The sequence below is a fragment of the Palaemon carinicauda genome, chromosome 12 (assembly GCF_036898095.1).
Source record: "Palaemon carinicauda isolate YSFRI2023 chromosome 12, ASM3689809v2, whole genome shotgun sequence".
NCBI lineage: Eukaryota > Metazoa > Arthropoda > Malacostraca > Decapoda > Palaemonidae > Palaemon > Palaemon carinicauda.
The window spans coordinates 156,512,938-156,531,353 of record NC_090736.1 but is presented as its reverse complement, the minus strand read 5'-3'; the positions used below and the strand labels follow the sequence as shown (position 1 = coordinate 156,531,353).

Genomic DNA, 18,416 nt, shown 5'->3' with positions numbered 1-18,416 from the left:
TCACATAAGCCCTTTTAAACCTTCGACTTAAATGAAGCGTATGGAATTAGTCACAGTTGCGACAAATGATATAGTTTGTTGATCTTATCAGTATATTCAGCTCGCTACCATTGACTACATCTCTCTCTCTCTCTCTCTCTCTCTCTCTCTCTCTCTCTCTCTCTCTCTCTCTCTCTCTCTATCGTATATTCACCTCACTATCATTGACCTCTCTCTCTCTCTCTCTCTCTCTCTCTCTCTCTCTCTCTCTCTCTCTCTCTCTCTCTCTCTCTCTCTCCACGAGGGTAATTGTACCATACATAAGATCATCCTTTTATGAAGTGGAAAGTTCTTGCTATTACAATACCTAATTAATTTCTCTATTGTTGTGCCTTAGATAAAATGTAACTCAGTATTACAAGTGAACTTTTATTCTTCAATCAATTAACAAGAAAAAATGTTAATATAAAAGAGCCGCATTCTTATAAAAAGGTTATAAGAACAGTCATCAAATTTTAACTAAATATACGAGCACATTCCAGTATCAAGTAAAATTAACCCTTTCAAACTTTCTTTCTTATTTTTTTTTTTTTTGTTACTAAGGAGACTACTTATCTCTTAGTCCGTGTCTCTTTGGCTACTTAATACACTCAACATCTTCCCTGGATACTATTTACTTTCATTAGTCTCTCATTTGACGATAACATTATTTATTTATACACAAATAGCTTACCTCAGTATCTAATTGCTATATAATCGTTGAGGTGTCCTATTGTAGATGTCTCTACCTAGCGTTGTGCTGAACTGGGGTTCAAGCTCTACTTAAACTCGATAGTTTCTTGTAGTGTCTGCAACCTCACCATCCTTGTGAGCTAAGGATGCAGGGTTTAGGGAGCCTATAAGTCTACCTATAAGTCATCAGCACCCATTGCCTGGCCCTCCCGGGTCCTAGCTTCGGTGGAGAGGGTTTTTTTCATTGTTCATATGTATATATATTCAGTCTCTAAGGCATTGTACTGCTAGGTTATTGTCACTGTCCCTTTTCTCTGCCATTCATGAGTAACCTTTAAACATTTTACTCTTACTCAAATCTAAATCTTAAATTATTTCCAGTATATTAATAGCCTGCCCCACCATGAGGCTCAATACTACACAGTATTTTGAAAGCTTTATTCCAGCTGTGACCAAGTTGTGGAATGATCTTCCTAATCGAGTAGTTGAATCGGTTGAAGTTCAAAAGTTCCGACTTGCAGCAAATGGTTTTTTGTTGAACCGGCTGACATAAGTCCTTTTATAGTTTATATATGAGAGACCTTTACAATCTTGTTATTGTTCTTGAAATATTTTGTTTTAACTGTTCATAAAGTTTATTTATTTCCTTATTTGCTTTCCTCACGGGGCTTTTTCCCTTGTTGGAGCCCTTGGGCCTATAAATGACTGCTTTTCCAATTAGGATTGTAGCTAAGCTAATAATAATAATGATAATAATAATAATAATAATAATAATAATGATGTGATGATGATGATGATGATGATGATAAAATGGAATTCCTTCTCAATGTCAGACAATTTAATTTTAATTCTTTTTATTTTTCGTTTTCTGCCGACTGACTTACTAATACTTAGCTGCATTTTCGTTCCCACTTTGGGTGCACAATATGTCTCTCATGTCTGACTTTGTCATCTCATTCATCTTACAACTTCTTCCTCCTTGGTCTTTTATTTTACGTCCAACCTTTTGTTTCTGTTTTGTCTTGTTGTCGTTGAAATTATACATTCTCGTTCATTTATAATTCCTTTTATAGTGAGAATTGGTTTTTTCTATAGGTTTTTGTAAGGTGCTTAAACCTTTTTTTTATCTGTTCTGTTTTTTTTTTTTTTTTTTTTTTTTTTTCTTTCTTTTTTTTTTTTTTTTAGATTATACATATTCATTCATTTTTAATTCCTTTTATAATGAGAATTATTTTCCTAAAGGTTTTTGTAAGGTGCTTAAACCTTTTTCTTTATCTGTTCTGTTTTTTTTTTCGTTGAAATTATACATATTCATTCATTTTCAATTCCTTTTATTGTGAAAATTATTTTTTTAAAGGTTTTTGTAAGGTGCTTAAACCTTTTTTCTCTGTTTTGTTTTGTTATGATTGAAATTATATTTTCCCATTCATTTATAATTCCTTTTATAGTGAGAATTATTTTTTTGAATGTTTTTGTAAGATGTTTAAATCTTTTCTTTTCTCTTCTCTGTCTTGTTATCGTTGAAATTATATTTTTTCCTTCATTTCTAAATCCGTTTGTAGTAAGAAGTATTTAAATCTTTTTTTTTTCTTGTCTTGCTGCCGTTCAAATTATAAATTCTCATTCATTTTTAATATCTGATTCATTAAAAATAATTTTCCTAAAGGTTTTTGTAAGATGTTTAAACCTTTTTTTTTCCTTGTCTTGTTGTCGTTCAAATTATAAATTCTCATTCATTTTTAATTTCGTATTCAGTAAAAATAATTTTCCTAAAGGTTTTTGTTAGATGCTAAAACATTTTTTTTCTCTTACCTGTCGTGTTTTCGTTCAAATTAAACATATTCATTAATTCTTTATTCCGTTTCAAGTAAAAATAATTTTTTTAAAAGTTTTAGAAGGGTGTTTAATACACAAGAGGTTTCAAAATATCTATGAGACATATTTTAGTATTTCGGATATCGTTTTCCGTTTCAACTAATCTCACGCAATAAGTCTCATTTCTCAGTAATGTTTCGTATATTTGAATGACAAGTCTTACATATACCACACCTTTGAAGTTCTAAGTTCTACGTAAGTGCCATGGTAAACAGTGTTACCTGCTGCATCCATTTCTCCTCAATATAACTTTCAATTGTATCCCTTCTTATTCCATTACTTATCATTTCCAATTTTAGGGGCTTGGTAGCCTATTAGTAACGTCCCTACCTGGTGACCTGCTACTCTGGGGTTCGAGACTTGCTCAAGCTTGATACTTTCTCATAGTGTCTCTAACTACACTATCCTTGTGAACTATACTCAAATTTTTTTAATGAGGCGCATTTGCACTGACTCGCAGAGGTGCCCTTTTAGTTCGGAAAAGTTTCCTGTTATCTGATTGGTTAGAATTATCTTGTTCAACCAATCAGCGATCAGGAAACTTTTCCGAGCTAAAAGGGCACCCCTGCGAGTCGGTGCAAATCTGCTTCACTAAAAAGAATTGACTATGAGGTATATGTCTACCTGCTAAGTCATCAGCAGCCATTGACTGGCCCTTCCTGGTACTAACTTGGACGGAGAGGGTACTGGGACGATGATCTTGTGTATGTACAGCCTCTGGGGCAGGCTATTGTCCTGCTAGGGATGGTCGAAGTCCCTTGTCTCTGTTTTTCACAATCGACCTTTAACTCTTTAGCTCGAATTCCACAGTTGTTTGAAGGCAAATTTACAATGTACTGAATTAGGATTTTTGAGTTAAAATTGCTTATAACTTTTTTTGAGTTAGAATTACTTATAGCTTTTTGGAGTTAGAATTACTTATAACTTTTTTTGAGTTAGAATTTCTTATAACTTTTTTTGAGTTAGAATTACTTATAACTTTTTTTTCAGTCAAAAGTGTTTAAAAAAAAAGGAAAAAATAAGTAGCAGTTCATGATAAGCATGGCTTCAGTTTTACAGCTTACCAAACCCAGAGCTGAGAGTTATCAACAACGTATTATTGCTGCAAAATTATTTTGCCGATTACCTCAATAAAAACGAAGTCATATCTTTGGATTATCTTCTAGCGTTCTTAGCTTGCCAAGCTTTACCTGTCAGTCAAGATAATTCCAAAAGGATACTTAGAAAAGATTTTATGGAGATGTAACGGACAAATTATATTGGTTTGCAGTCAGATTATTTCCCAATATCATTACAAGAAGAGAAAATGATCCCCACCTTAAAGGTTTAAAGGCCACTCATGAATGGCAGGGGTAAGGGACAGTGACATTGCCATATCGAACAAGACAATGCCCTAGAGACTGACCATATATACATATGATCAGAGCCCAAACCCCCTCTACACAAGCTAGGACCAAGGAGGGCCAGGCAATGGCTGCTGATGACTCGGCAGATAGATCTATAGGCTCCCCCAAACCCCACCTCCTTAGCTCACAAGGATGGTAAGGTTACAGCAACCAATGAAACTAACAAGTTTGAGCAGGACTTGAACCCCAGTCTGGCGATCACCACTCAGGGACGTTACCACATTGGCCGCCACAACCCTTAATATTGGCAATCCTAAAAAGAAAGATTTGACAATAAATCTTCAGAATTTTAAGGTATAATTAGCTTTATTGTGTTTATTTCATTACGATTTAGCAGGACAGGATTAGAAATGAAACTATAAGAGAGATTACTCGAGTGCCATATGTGGATGTGATCATGATGAGGTATAGATGGAGATGGTTTGGGCATGCTCTTCGCACTCTCCAAGAGAGGTTCGTTCAGCAAACGTTTAGCTAGGCTTCAAAAGGCACTAGAAGAGTTGGAAGACCCAGGTCTACTTGGCTGAGGACTATGAAGCGCGAAGTAGGATATGATGAACGGAAAGGTATTGAATTTAAAGCTCAAGATAGAGACAACTGGCGAAATCTAACGAGGCTCTTTGCGTCAATAGGCGGAGGAGGAGATGATGATGATGATGATGATGATGATGATGATGATAGCTATCTCATGTATGGATATTTATGAAGCAGAAGTTATTATTATCTATACCACTCAAGGATAAAGTTTTCATCTGGGATATCCATATGTAAGAAAAAAAATAAAATATGGAGGTTATTAGATTAGTAAAAACTTAGGGATTATTGATATCATATTGTGCAGGAGTTATAATTTAATTTTGTTATTCGGGAAAAAAATATTACGAATAAGATTATAGATATAAAAAAATACGTAGATTTTAGAAGAATGTTAGTTATATTTACAGATGGTTTAACGGTATGATCCTTATTATCATTTAATTTTTTCTTCGCTTACTTAGAATTTTGTGATAATTCACGTGTCTTTTATGCATTAAGACGTTTCCAATACTTCCATATTGTACACTGATATATTACCTCAGCACTCAAATCTGTACGCACTAAACATAAAAACATTTCCTTTGCATCCATATAGGTTATCCTGAAAAACAATATACTTCCTCTTCTCTATATAAAAACACTTGAAAAAAAAAATGAAAATATACTTCAGTGTCATACTCCTACTACAATAAACGTGCCTCACCAAAACTGTTGTAATAACACGAAGGACTTCAAGGATATATCAATCTTGAACAAGTAAGGTTCTCTCAATATTGCAGGAGGCCTCCGTCAATTTATCTAAGAACCATATCCAATATACAGGGGGTAGGGGGAGCCGGGGGGGGGGTCGCCGATGGGTCCTGGAACACCGTCCAGAAGGCCAATAATAAAGACTGGAAAAGGTTGGTCATATAGTGACCAGCTTCCACACGGACCATCTTGAATCTGCTTGGCATGTCTTCTTGGTGTCTGGAAGTGATTCAGTGGGCTGGCGATTAAGAGGAGGAAGAGGAGGAGAATAACAATAAGAGGAGGAGAAGAAGAGAAAGAGGAGGATAAGAGGAAGAAGAGGAGAATAAAAATAAGAGGAGGAGAAGAAGAGCAAGAGGAGGAAGATAGGATTGATTTTGATTGGTCTGTCTTCTTGGTGAATGGATGTGACTGAGTGGACAGGCGATTAAGAGGCAGAAGAGAGGAGAGGAGGTAGAGGAGAGGAAGAGGAGAAGAAGGAGAATAAGAATAAGAGGAGGAGAAGAAAAGAAGAATGAGAATAACAATAAGAGAAGGAGAAGAAGAGCAATAGGAGGAAGATGGGATTGATTCTGATTGGCCTGTTTTCTTGGTGTCTGGAAGTGATTCAGTGGGCTGGAGATTAAGAGGAGGAAGAGGAAGGGAATAAGAGGAAGAGGAAGAGAATAACATTAAGAGGAGGAGAAGAGGAAGAGGAGGATAATAAGAGGAAGAAGAAGAGAATAACAATAAGAGGAGGAGAAGTGTACGAGGAGGAAGATGGGATTGATTCTGATTGGCCTGTCTTCTTGGTGAGTGGAAGTGATTAAGTGGACGGGTGATTCAGAGGAGGAAGAAGAGAGTAAAGGAAGTAGAGGAGAGGAAGAGGAATAGAAGGAGAATAAGAATAAGAGGAGGAGGAGAAGAAGAGGAAGTGGAGGAAGAAGACGTGATTGAATCTCCTTGGGCTGTCTTCTTGGTGTCTGGGGGTGAATTAGTGGACTGGCGATTAGGTAAAGAAAGAGGAGGTTTAAAGGTTTAAAGGTCGCTCATGAATGGCAGAGGCCAGGGACAGTGACATTACCCTATCAAACAGGACAATGCCCTAGAGACTGACCACACACATATATATATATATATATATATATATATATATATATATATATATATATATATATATATATATATATATATATATATATATAAATGATCAGCGCCCAAGCCCCGTCTCCACTCAAGCTAAGACCAAAGAGGCCCAGGCAATGGCTGCTGATAACTCAGCCGATAAACCTATAGGCTCCCCAAAATCACCCCATCCTTAGCTCAAAAGGATAGTGAGTTTGTAGCGACCAAAGGAACTAACGAGTTTGAGCAGGACTAGGACCCCAGTCTGGCAATCACCAGGCAAGGACGCTATCACCCGGCCACCAGAATACCAAGAAGGAGGGAAGAAGGAGGGAAAATAAACATTTCCTGTGTTGGTAATGGCAGAAGGAATTGCAGAAGGAAATGAGGGCGCGAGCTAAATGAAAATGAGAGAACGACAAGATGCAGAATGCAAAGTGCAACATGCAAGGAAGCCATTGTGAATTAGACGCCATTTGAATGTCTTGGGTAATTCAATAGAATATATAACTCGGGAGAAATAGTTCTTGACTACAGGACTTATACTCATTTTTTTAATAAGGTGCATTTCCATTGGCTCTCAAGGGTACCCTTTTAGCTCGGATAAGTTTCCTGCTAGGTGATTGGTTGGATAAGATAATTCTAATCAATCAGCTACGAGAAAGCTTTTCCAAGCTAAAAGGGCACCCCTGCGAGTCAGTGCTAATGCGCCTCATTAAAAAAAAAAAAGAAAAAATATTAGTACAGGTCACTCGTCATAATCTTTTCTATGCAGTGAAATATGAATTGGAAGCCAAGAAAAAAATTATAAGTATTATAATATTTATTGTAAGATAAATTAAATAAAAAGCTGGTTGAAAGCCTTGTATAACACAGTGGAATATTTATGGAATATGATTGTGAATGACAGGCGTTATGTACGTGGTATAAAATTTAATTATTTCAATTCTGAAATATCGCTTCTTATCTTTATTTTCCAGCGCTCACGGGGTGCATAACACTCTTTAGACATTCATCTTCACTGTTCTTAAGGTAATGTCCCAGTGCTTTAAATTCTATGTTGACACAATCATCTATAGTGATGAGTCCTTTTTCTCCACACCAAATGTCTCTACGCTGTGCCATCTCTCTGAGCTCAACGCAATTCTCAGATCCAACCTCCTTGCGCATTATCATCAGCCACGTTTCTCTTGGTCTACCACGTCCTATTAATTTAGGTACATCCTGAAATATATTTTTTTATAAAATAATGAAGAATGTATTAGATAATTCTTATATTTTCTATACTAATTTTTCCTTAATCCCAAGCCTTACTCATAGTTGGAGGATCAAAGAACAATATTTAAACTGGATCTTATTTTTTTTTCTTTTGTGAACGTTGTTCAGGAAGTAGGAAACCGTAGACTTCTGAAGGATTCCAAAGAAACGGGAATGATTAATTGAACATTCCTTCCCATTCCTTTCATTGTTTGTGGTAATCTTATTAGATTTAAGCTTCTTTTGACATTCCCAAAAGGGAATGTCCTCATTTCGTTTATATCCTACTTTTCTTTCTATGCAAATAGATAGATAGATAGATAGATAAAGGGAAACCTTTAGGAGGTTTTACCATGGTGTTTCACATATCAATTTAATGGTGTACAATTTCTAGTTTATGTTAGCTTTATGAGAAAATATTAATATCCACGTAACACAAGATCTTCCTAAAAAAAATATGTAAATAGTGCATAGTTATTGAAGAGTTTTACCTTTTTTTTTTCTTTTTTTTTTTTGTATATAGAAAATGAAGAATGGGTCTGCTGCTCAACTCCAAATATAACCGAGTTAGTAATTTTGATTTTGATTAGGAACGAGACTGCGAAGACGATTGGCTTTACTAAAACGTCAGTGTTTTTCTAAGAAATTACCATATTTATATCATTATTGTGTTGTCAAATGTGTGTATAAGAGAGAGAGAGAGAGAGAGAGAGAGAGAGAGAGAGAGAGAGAGAGAGAGAGAGAGTTTTAAGAAATAGTTTGTGCAAGTCGCTTTCCTGTATTGTTTAAATCATACCAGCTTAATACTGAATTCTTGGGGTTACAGATATTAAACTCCAGCTCCTTACTAATGCTGCAGTTACATTGACCTCCCTTAAGATTGTCCAGGACATTCCCGGACCTGATCCGGGATGATCCGGGGAGAAATCTGTAATGGCGCCTTAACAGTCCTTGGTAGTCCGGGAGGATCCTGGATGTCTGGCCGGATGTTTTTTCGTGCCAAAAATCTCTGGGGGTGAACCGGGATGATCCAGGTAGAATCCTAGTCCTGGACAATGCGGGGTAGTCCTTGATCATCCTGGATAATCCATAGTATTACTGCTTCGTTGTGACTGCAGCATAAAACAAACCTCATGTTAGGAAATGAAGATATCGGTACGATTATTAAAGGACATGCAAGAAGAATAAGACTTTCATTCTCACATAGGCCTATATCCCCTATTTCATGTTAGACTATTAAAATCGATCGAATTTCTCTTTTTGCATCAAGTTATCACACTGAGTTTTGGTCTCCTCCTCGTCTTTATTATATTACATTTACCTTCTTGTCCAATCATAAACTGTTGCCTTCCTTTCTCCCCTATTTTCATTTCGTCTTTTCTTTGCCTTCATCCCTTCCATTGTCTATTTGCACCTTCCTTCTTGATTATTGTTCTCCAATTTTGTATATCTTCCCGTCTAATCATTCATTTTCACTCCACACATATTCCTTCCCCTTGTCACTTCCATTGGAAATATTGAAAAACCCGATTACATCATAATTTTGAAATGATTCCCTCTGCTGGTGACGGTTAACCTCTCAGATATATTCACTTTCCTCTATTTCTATCTTCGCCTGTTTTGCGTTGCCTCTCTCCCCTTTTATTAATGTTTAGCCTTCTCGTCATTCGGTATTCTCACTTTTTTTGTTATGCCGCATTTGCACTGACTCGCAGGGATGCCCTTTTAGCTCGGAAAAGTTTCCTAATAGCTGATTGGTTACAATCATTTTATCCAACCAATCAGCGATTAGGATACTTGTCGACATCGCTAGATATTCGATTACTCTAAGGTTCAGTAAATTCACTTAATATAGTCATTTTCTTTCATATTTGTTTAGTTGATTATAAAAATAACTCCAACATTCAATAAGTCTTTTACAATGGTAAATTGATTTACTAACATCTGTAAAGGAGGAAAAATACGTGATATTTTTATGCTTCATGCATTTATATATATATATATATATATATATATATATATATATATATATGTATATGTATATATATATATATATATATATATATATATATATAGATATACACCTATATATGAATATATATATGCACATATATATATATATATATATATATATATATATATATATATATATATATATGTATATATATACATATATATATATATATATATATATATATATATATATATATGTATATATATATATATATATATATATATATATATATATATATATATATATATATGTATATAAATAACTTGATTTTTATTCTTCCAATTCCTTTTTTTATCAAGCTCGCGTCTCTTTTTCGTTTCTCAGCTATCGGTATTTGAGTGATTAATTAATAAAAACGAAAATATTCGGTTGAGTTTTTTACTTTTATCAATAAATATTTGATGGTTCATTTCTTAAGAAAATCTAGTGTCCACGAACCTAATTTCTACATTATCAATTTTTTTTTTATAATAATTTCTTATAATGTATACATGTATAGCGTAATATATTTACTTTTTGAAAATCTAAACGCTTCCATGCCTGACTCCCCTGATACATTGATCCCATGTTCTCTTTGAATTATATATTCATATATATTTGAATATAGATCAAGGCAACACGACCCTTATCAGTATTATCCTTGCTTTCTGCAAATAACTTTGGTGTGTTAATCAAATATCTGCAATATATATATATATATATATATATATATATATATATATATATATATACATATATATATACATATATATATATATATATATATATATATATATATATATTGTGTGTGTGAATCAAGGCCAGTATTTATGAATAAGTATATTCTTACTCTCTTCGAATCCATAAACAAATTACTTAGATACATCAACGCTCGAAACATACTATCATTACCTTCGAATGACATAACAAGCTTATATACAAATAGCTGAGGATAACAATGACATAAAACTTACAATTTGAAACACGCAATGGCAAGCTAAAACTTTTTTTTATTATTATTGTGAATCAAGGCCAGTATTTATGGATAAGTATATCCTTACTCTCTTCGAAAAAGCAAATTAGTTAGATTCATCAACGCTCGAAACATACTTACATTACCTTCGAATGACCTATCAAGCTTATATACAAATAGTTGAGGATAACAATGACATAAAACCTTTAGTTTGAAACATGCAATGGCAAGCTAAAACTTTTTTTTTTTTTCCTTTTTTTAATCAAGGCCAATATTTATGAATAAGTACATTCTTACTCTCTTCTAAACCATAAACAAATTACTTAGATACATCAACGCTCGAAACATACTTTCATTACCTTCGAATGACATAACAAGCTTATATACAAATAGTTGAGGATAACTATGACATAAAACTTACAGTTTGAAACTTGCAATGGCAAGCTAAAACGTTTTTTTTTTTTTTTTTTTTTTAATCAAGGCCAGTATTTATGAACAAGTATATTCTTACTCTCTTCTAAACCAGACACAAATTAGTCAGATACATCAACGCTCGAAACATACTTTCATTACCTTCGAATGACATAACAAGCTTATATACAAATAGCTGAGGATAACAATGACATAAAACTTACAATTTGAAACACGCAATAGCAAGCTAAAAGTTTTTTTTTTTTTTTTTTTTTTTTTTTTTTTTTTTTTTTTTTTTTTTTTAAGGCCAGTATTTATGAATAAGTATATTCTTTTCACCTTCGAATCCTTAAATCAATTAGATACTTCGACGTTTGTATCATCCACAGGAATATTATCTTCTCTACTTTTCATTACTCCAATAACCGTTTATAAAACCCTTTTATACTTCATTCCAATCCCTCCTACGGTACTACATCAGATCAAAAGACCACTAACCTACTTCCCACGTCAATGAGGTATCGCATACCAATGATGATTCCTCCGCAAACACTCGCTATTTTCACCCAACGTTTCGCAATTGTTTTCTTCCCTACTCAACAGATGGCATTGTGATGCTTCTCCCCTTTCTCTGCATCGTTTTCAAATCCTTCTGTAGTCTCTTATTGTCCTTCCATTTAATGCTCTCTGCTTTAATACCTACTTAGGGCTCTCCGTCCCTTCTCTGACGCATGTAATCACCTCTGTGTGTTTGGAGTTTTGTTACTTGCTTTAATTCCAGCTCTGTGCAGATCAAAGTGTGTATTTAGCTGTGTCATATTATGCGGTAGAGAATCATGTGTTTTATTTTCGTTTTGAAATGGCTTCTTACACAAGTTAAATGGAACTTAAATCTTACCTGATAAGGTGCAGTATGTCTTGCACAGACTGGAATGTTAATTGCAATTGGATATTTTTTTATGGCTTTCCACTTATTCTATGTACTTTTTTTTTAAAGAGACCTCTTAGACATATTAAATTGAATTTAACGCTTGCGTATTGAGGTGCAGAAGTTCTTATGCAGCTTTTAATATTACCCAGAAATTGATGTTTCCAGCTGACTTTCCACATATACTATATGTATTTCTTTTAAGTTTTGTTTAAAAGGGACCTTTTAGACAAGTTAAATCTAACTCGCCTCTTACGTTTTGAATACAGTACTCCTTATACAGCTTGTAATATTGATGGAAAGTTGATATTTCTAGCTGACTTAATACATATACTATTTATTTTTTTTAGTTTCGTTTTGAATGGGACCACGTAGATAGTTTAAATTCAACTTAACTCTTACGTTCTGAGGTGCAGTACTTTTTATACAGCTTGTAAAATTGCTCGAAAATTTATATTTCTAGCTAACATTCCACATATAGCATATATTTTATTTTTAGTTTCGTTTTAACGGGCACCTCTTAGACAAGTTAAATTCAACTTACCTTTTACATACTAAGATGCAGTACTTCTTATGAAGTTTGGAATATTATTCGAAATTTGAAATTTCTAGCTGAATTTCCAAATATATTATGTATTTTTCTTTCAGTTTCGTTTAAAAGGAACATAATAGACAAGTTAAATTCAATTTACCTCTTACGTATTGAGGTGCAGTTCTTCTTATGCAGCTTGTAATATTACTCAAAATTGGATATTTCAAGCTGGCTTTCCACATATACTTTACATTCATTTTAGTTTCATTTTAAAAGAAACCTCTTACAAAAGTTAGATTCAACTCATCTCTTGTGTAATGAGGTGCAGTACTTCTTATATAACTTGTAATATTACTCGAAAATTTATATTTCTAGGTGAATTTCCAAATATATTGTATTTTTGTAGTTTCGTTTTGAAAGAAATCTCTTACAAAAAGGTAAATTCAACTTATCTCTTGTGTAATGAGGTGCAATACTTTTTATATAACTTGTAATATTACTCGAAAATTTATATTTCTGGCTGAATTTCCAAATATATTATATATATATATATTTTTTTTTAGTTTAGTTTTGAAAGAAACCTCTTACAAAAGGTAAATTCAACTTATCTCTTGTGTAATGAAGTACAGTACTTCTAATACAGAATATAACTTGTAATATTACTCGAAAGTTGATATTTCTAGCTGTTTTCCACATAATAAACTATTTTGATTTATCTCTATATTTATAGAAGCTTTTCAGACTTTGTAGTTTATCTTTCAGAGTGAACTGTATTTTCTCAAATCATATACTATAAGAGCCATACAAAAGTGTTCTTGATAAACGAGTCAAACAATTAAATGAATATAAAATTCTAAATTATGAACTTAGATCATATTGCAGTGGAATCTCCATCACATATGACATTTTCTCTATTAAATTACAATGTAAATTGAAGTATGTATAGCACAGATGACATTTAATATTTTTTGGAAAAAGTAAAACCTTTTATGAAAGTTGATGAAATAGTGGAAACCGAGAAGTGATATTAATCAAAATGGTTTAAAGGCCTAATGGCAGCTCATGAATAGCAGAGGCAAGGGACAGTGATATAGCCATATCAAGCAGGACAATGCCTTAGAACTGAATATATATATATATATATATATATATATATATATATATATATATATATATATATATATAAATATATATATATATACATACATATATATATATATATATATATATATATATATATATATATATATATGTATATACACATATATATGTGTGTACATAAATATATATATATACATATATATAAATATATACATATATATATATATGTATATATATATATACATATATATATATATATGTATATATATATATATGTATATATATATACATATATATATATATATATATATATATATATATATCTATATATATACATATATATATATATATATATATATATATATATATATATATATATATATATATCCACCCAAGCTAGGACCAAGGAGGGCCAAGCAATGGCTGCTGATGACTCAGCAGATAGACCTACAGGCTCCCATAAATCCCCCCATCTTTAGCTTAGAAGGATGGTGAGGTTGCAACGACACAAGGAACTAACGAGTTTATGCGGGACTCGAATCCCAATCTGGCGTTCACCAGTCAGGGACGTTACTACATCGGCCATTGGATTATATATAAAAAAAAAAAAACAGAAAGCAAGATCTCAATTATCATATTTTGCAATCTCGCAAAAAACATGTGAAATGTTTGAATGAATTCGTGCCATGCATTCCTGGAAATCTCTCTTCCCCAATTCCATTTTCTGATGTATAGCTGCTTCCGGGAACATGAATCCTATTGTGTACTTAAATAATGGGAATAATAGAAATATATAATCTCGGAGGATTACCACCTACAGATGGCTTTGTTGGGTAAACTGTGGGCAGTATTTTAGTTCCTTTACATAGTTCCTTTTCACTTCTATTGAAATTTCCAGTTCCTCGTTCCATCGTCTCTCTGGTATTCAGGTACAGTCGCTCTTTGTATCTCTCTGGGGATAGTTAAATGGTAACTATTGTTGCTGGGTATTAAAACCATTCCTGTAATATACTGTCAGAAAAGAAAGAAAATAATATGTAATACGCTCCTAAGGCCTTATCAAAGAACTAGAACTTCTAATAAAATTCATATATTTCGATACGAAAAAGAAGTTAAATGTTAAATAATAATGAAATGGGTTTAATATTATTATTCTTGTTAATACTACCCAAGCTACAGCCCAAGTTGGAAAAACAAGATGCTATAAGCCCAAGAGCTCCAACAGGAAAAAAAATGCCCAGTGAGGAGAGGAAACAAGGAGATAAGTAAATGATATAAGAAGTAATTAAAAATTAAGATAAAATATTTAAAAAAACAGTAATATTAATACTGATAATTTGTATATAGACTAGAAAAAGACTATGTCAGATTGTTCGACATAAAAACATTTGCTGCAAGATCTTCTTTACCACGTCATCCCTACAGTAAAGGGTTGGTTTCCTGATGTGCCCTCTCTAGTTCCTTCTATCAAAGGCATCCTCTTCCACCAAACCTCGTCTCTCCATATCATCCTTCACCTATTCTCGCCATCTAATTGTCTGTCCAAACCCAAGATATGAATACAAATATGCCTGAGATTTTTGTCTTGTAGTGGATTAGAACCCGCTGTATTTGTTGTTTTTGTTGTTGTTGTTGTTATTGTTGTTGTTGTTGCGGTTACCTAATAAGGGCATAATGAGTTCTACTGATTCAACTATCCGATTAAGAAGATCATACGACAACTTAATCACAGCTGCAGCTGGTATAAAACTTCCAGAATACTGTGTAGTATTGATCCTCATGATGTAATATAATGTGAAATAATCTATGATATTATTAACATAGCGAGACTTTTATTGTCAACATGGATAATTGGTTGTGGTAGCCGATGTGGTAACGTCCCCAATTGATGAAATCCAGACTGGGGTTCGAGTCCTGTTCAACCTCGTTAGTTCCTTTGATCGTTGCAACCACACTATCCTTGTTAGCTAAAGATGGGGGTTTGGGGAAGCCTAGGGGTCTATCTGCTGAATTATCAGCAGCTATTGCCTATCCCTCCTTGGCCCTAGCTTGGGTGGAGAAGAGGCTTAGGCGCTGATCATATGTGATATGGTCAGTCTCTAGGGCATTATCTGCTCGATAGGGCAATGTCACTGTCTCTTGCGTCTGTCGTTCATGAACGGGCCTTAAACCATAAACCATTAATTGTTTACTAGATAATACTGAGAATTTCGAGAATCCTTTCAATATTATTATTATTATTATTATTATTATTATTATTATTATTATTATTCTTATTATTATTATTATTACTTGCTAAGCTATAACCCTAGTTGGAAAAGCAGGATTCTATAAGCCCAGAGGTACCAACAGGGAAAATAGCCTAGTGAGGATTGGAAACAAGGAAAAATAAGATATTTCAAGAAAAGTAACAACATTAAAATAAATATTTCCTATATAAACCATAAACACTTTACCAAAACAAGAGAAAGAGAAATTTGATGCAAAAATATGCCTGAGTGTACCCTCAAGCAAGAGAACTCTAACCCAAGGCAGTGGAAGACCATGGTACAGAGGCTATGGCACTGTCCAAGACTATCGAATAATGGATTGTTGATTTGTTAACACAGAAATCTGACAGGAAAATAATAACGAGGAACAAGTTTGAGACATTCAAATAAATTACCTACTTTTAATTTAAGAAAACTTCTAAGTTGATGTAGCTTTATGAAACCCATCTTTGTGAATGCCTAACTGCTGAGTCAACAGTAACCAGTGCCTGGTCCTCTCTGATCTGACTCGAGTCCATTATTTTGCAGCTCATGAGTTACCTTTAATCCTCCAAAATATGAATAATTCAATTCATAGATTTATTACCTTTTTAATTGTATACTAATCCTGAAAATTTTAGATTTGATTACTTATTACATAAAGTAATGAATCACTAATTACCAGAAATGGATAGATCTTGAAGAGAAGCAATTTGAGACCATTAGTGAAGAAAATTGCAACGAATCGTTCATCGAAGATTATGATCAAACGTCTAAAGTTTCTGATAAATTATTCTAGTCATTAGAGTCATTAAAGAACTCAGACATCCTCTCTCTCTCTCTCTCTCTCTCTCTCTCTCTCTCTCTCTCTCTCTCTCTCTCTCTCTCTCTCTCTCTCTCTCTGGAATTGAAAAGATATAACACCACTCATTGTGACAATTTCTTTACATACAATATAGCAAATACTTGGAATAGACTTCCAGCGGATGTGGTAAACTGTAACACAGTAAACGGATTCTAGATTAAGTTAGACAAGATCATAAGAACTCTGTAAATGCTTAAACTAAATCGCTTTACTAAAGAGCAAATAGAGTCTCCACGGATAAACTGAAAAGTCTTTGAGACATCCAAAACCCTTGTATCACTCTCTCTCTCTCTCTCTCTCTCTCTCTCTCTCTCTCTCTCTCTCTCTGGAATTGAAAAGATATAACACCACTCAATGTGGCAATTTCTTTACAGACAATATAGAAAATACTTGGAATAGACTTCCAGCGGATGTGGTAAACAGTAACACAGTAAACAGATTCTAGATAAAGTTAGACAAGATCATAAGAACTCTAAATGCTTAAACTTAATTGCTCTACCAAAGAGCAAATGGAGTCTCCACGGTCAAACTAAAAAGTCTTTGAGACATCCAAAATCCTTGTAAGTCCGTGCAACACACTCTCTCTCTCTCTCTCTCTCTCTCTCTCTCTCTCTCTCTCTCTCTCTCTCTCTCTCTCTCATTTGCAGTATTCCGCATATCTAGCATCATAATTATCCATCCCAATGTATGCCTCATTATCATAATGAGCTAAGTATTCATTCCATATGGTAGGAAAAGATAGTTACGATTTAGCTAGAGAGAGAGAGAGAGAGAGAGAGAGAGAGAGAGAGAGAGAGGGCCATTATTCAGACAACACGATATGGGTGGTAAAAATAGAAAAACTGTTTTCAAGGAAGAAATAATGACAATGTTGGGGAAGAAATCTAACGCTTTTATCTATACAGGCAACAGAGAGAGAGAGAGAGAGAGAGAGAGAGGAGAGAGAGAGAGAGAGAGAGAGAGAGAGAGACGGATGGTGTACAGACTCAAAGAACAATATCATAGTCAGATACTACGTAATGGCACTGTACAAATTTGGCTCCAGTGAATGGTGTAAAAGAAAGAGAGAGAGAGAGAGGAGAGAGAGAGAGAGAGAGAGAGAGAGAGAGAGAAGAGAGAGAGAGAGAGAGACGGTGTCCAGACACAAAGAACAAGTTTAAAGTCAGTACTTCGTAATGACACTATACAAATTTGGCTCCAGCGAATGGTGTAAAAGAGAGGAGAGAGAGAGAGAGAGAGAGACAAAGAACAAGATCATAGTCATTACTATGTAATGACAGTATACAAAGTTGGTTCTAGCGAATGGTGTAAAAAAAAAAAATGAAAACAAGCAAAACCTTCAGATGAGATTTTATGTTTGCTTTCCCGAGTGTTGAGCAGGAATCCTATACATGAATATTCCAGACTCGGCGTTTTTCCTGGAACTGGGAATGATTACAAGGATGCCAGTGTGTAAGTTTGTTTGCACGCGTTTCTATCTCGATTTCCTTTATTCGCTCGTATCACAGCGTGGTGTGCTCAAGTGCCTGTCAGCACATAGAGAGGTGTAGATGTGTAGAAACACATTCACACCTCGCGCACATACACACACACACACACACACACACATATATATATATATATATATATATATATATATATATATATATATATATATATATATATATATATACACTCGGGCACACTATTCTATCTTCTTTTTCTTATTATTGTTTTGTTTAAAC

At 33.8% G+C, this 18,416-nt stretch overlaps 1 protein-coding gene across 1 annotated transcript in view; it reads left to right on the top strand.

Annotated features, from left to right (window-relative positions):
- The first annotated feature begins 16,068 nt into the window (after nucleotides 1-16,068).
- LOC137651156 (uncharacterized) overlaps nucleotides 16,069-18,416 on the top strand; it is a 4,365-nt gene continuing 2,017 nt past the window's right edge. Inside the window, exon 1 of the mRNA XM_068384295.1 lies at nucleotides 16,069-16,125. Within this exon, the coding sequence (XP_068240396.1) occupies nucleotides 16,069-16,125 (57 nt within the window). The remainder of the gene's footprint in view (nucleotides 16,126-18,416) is intronic.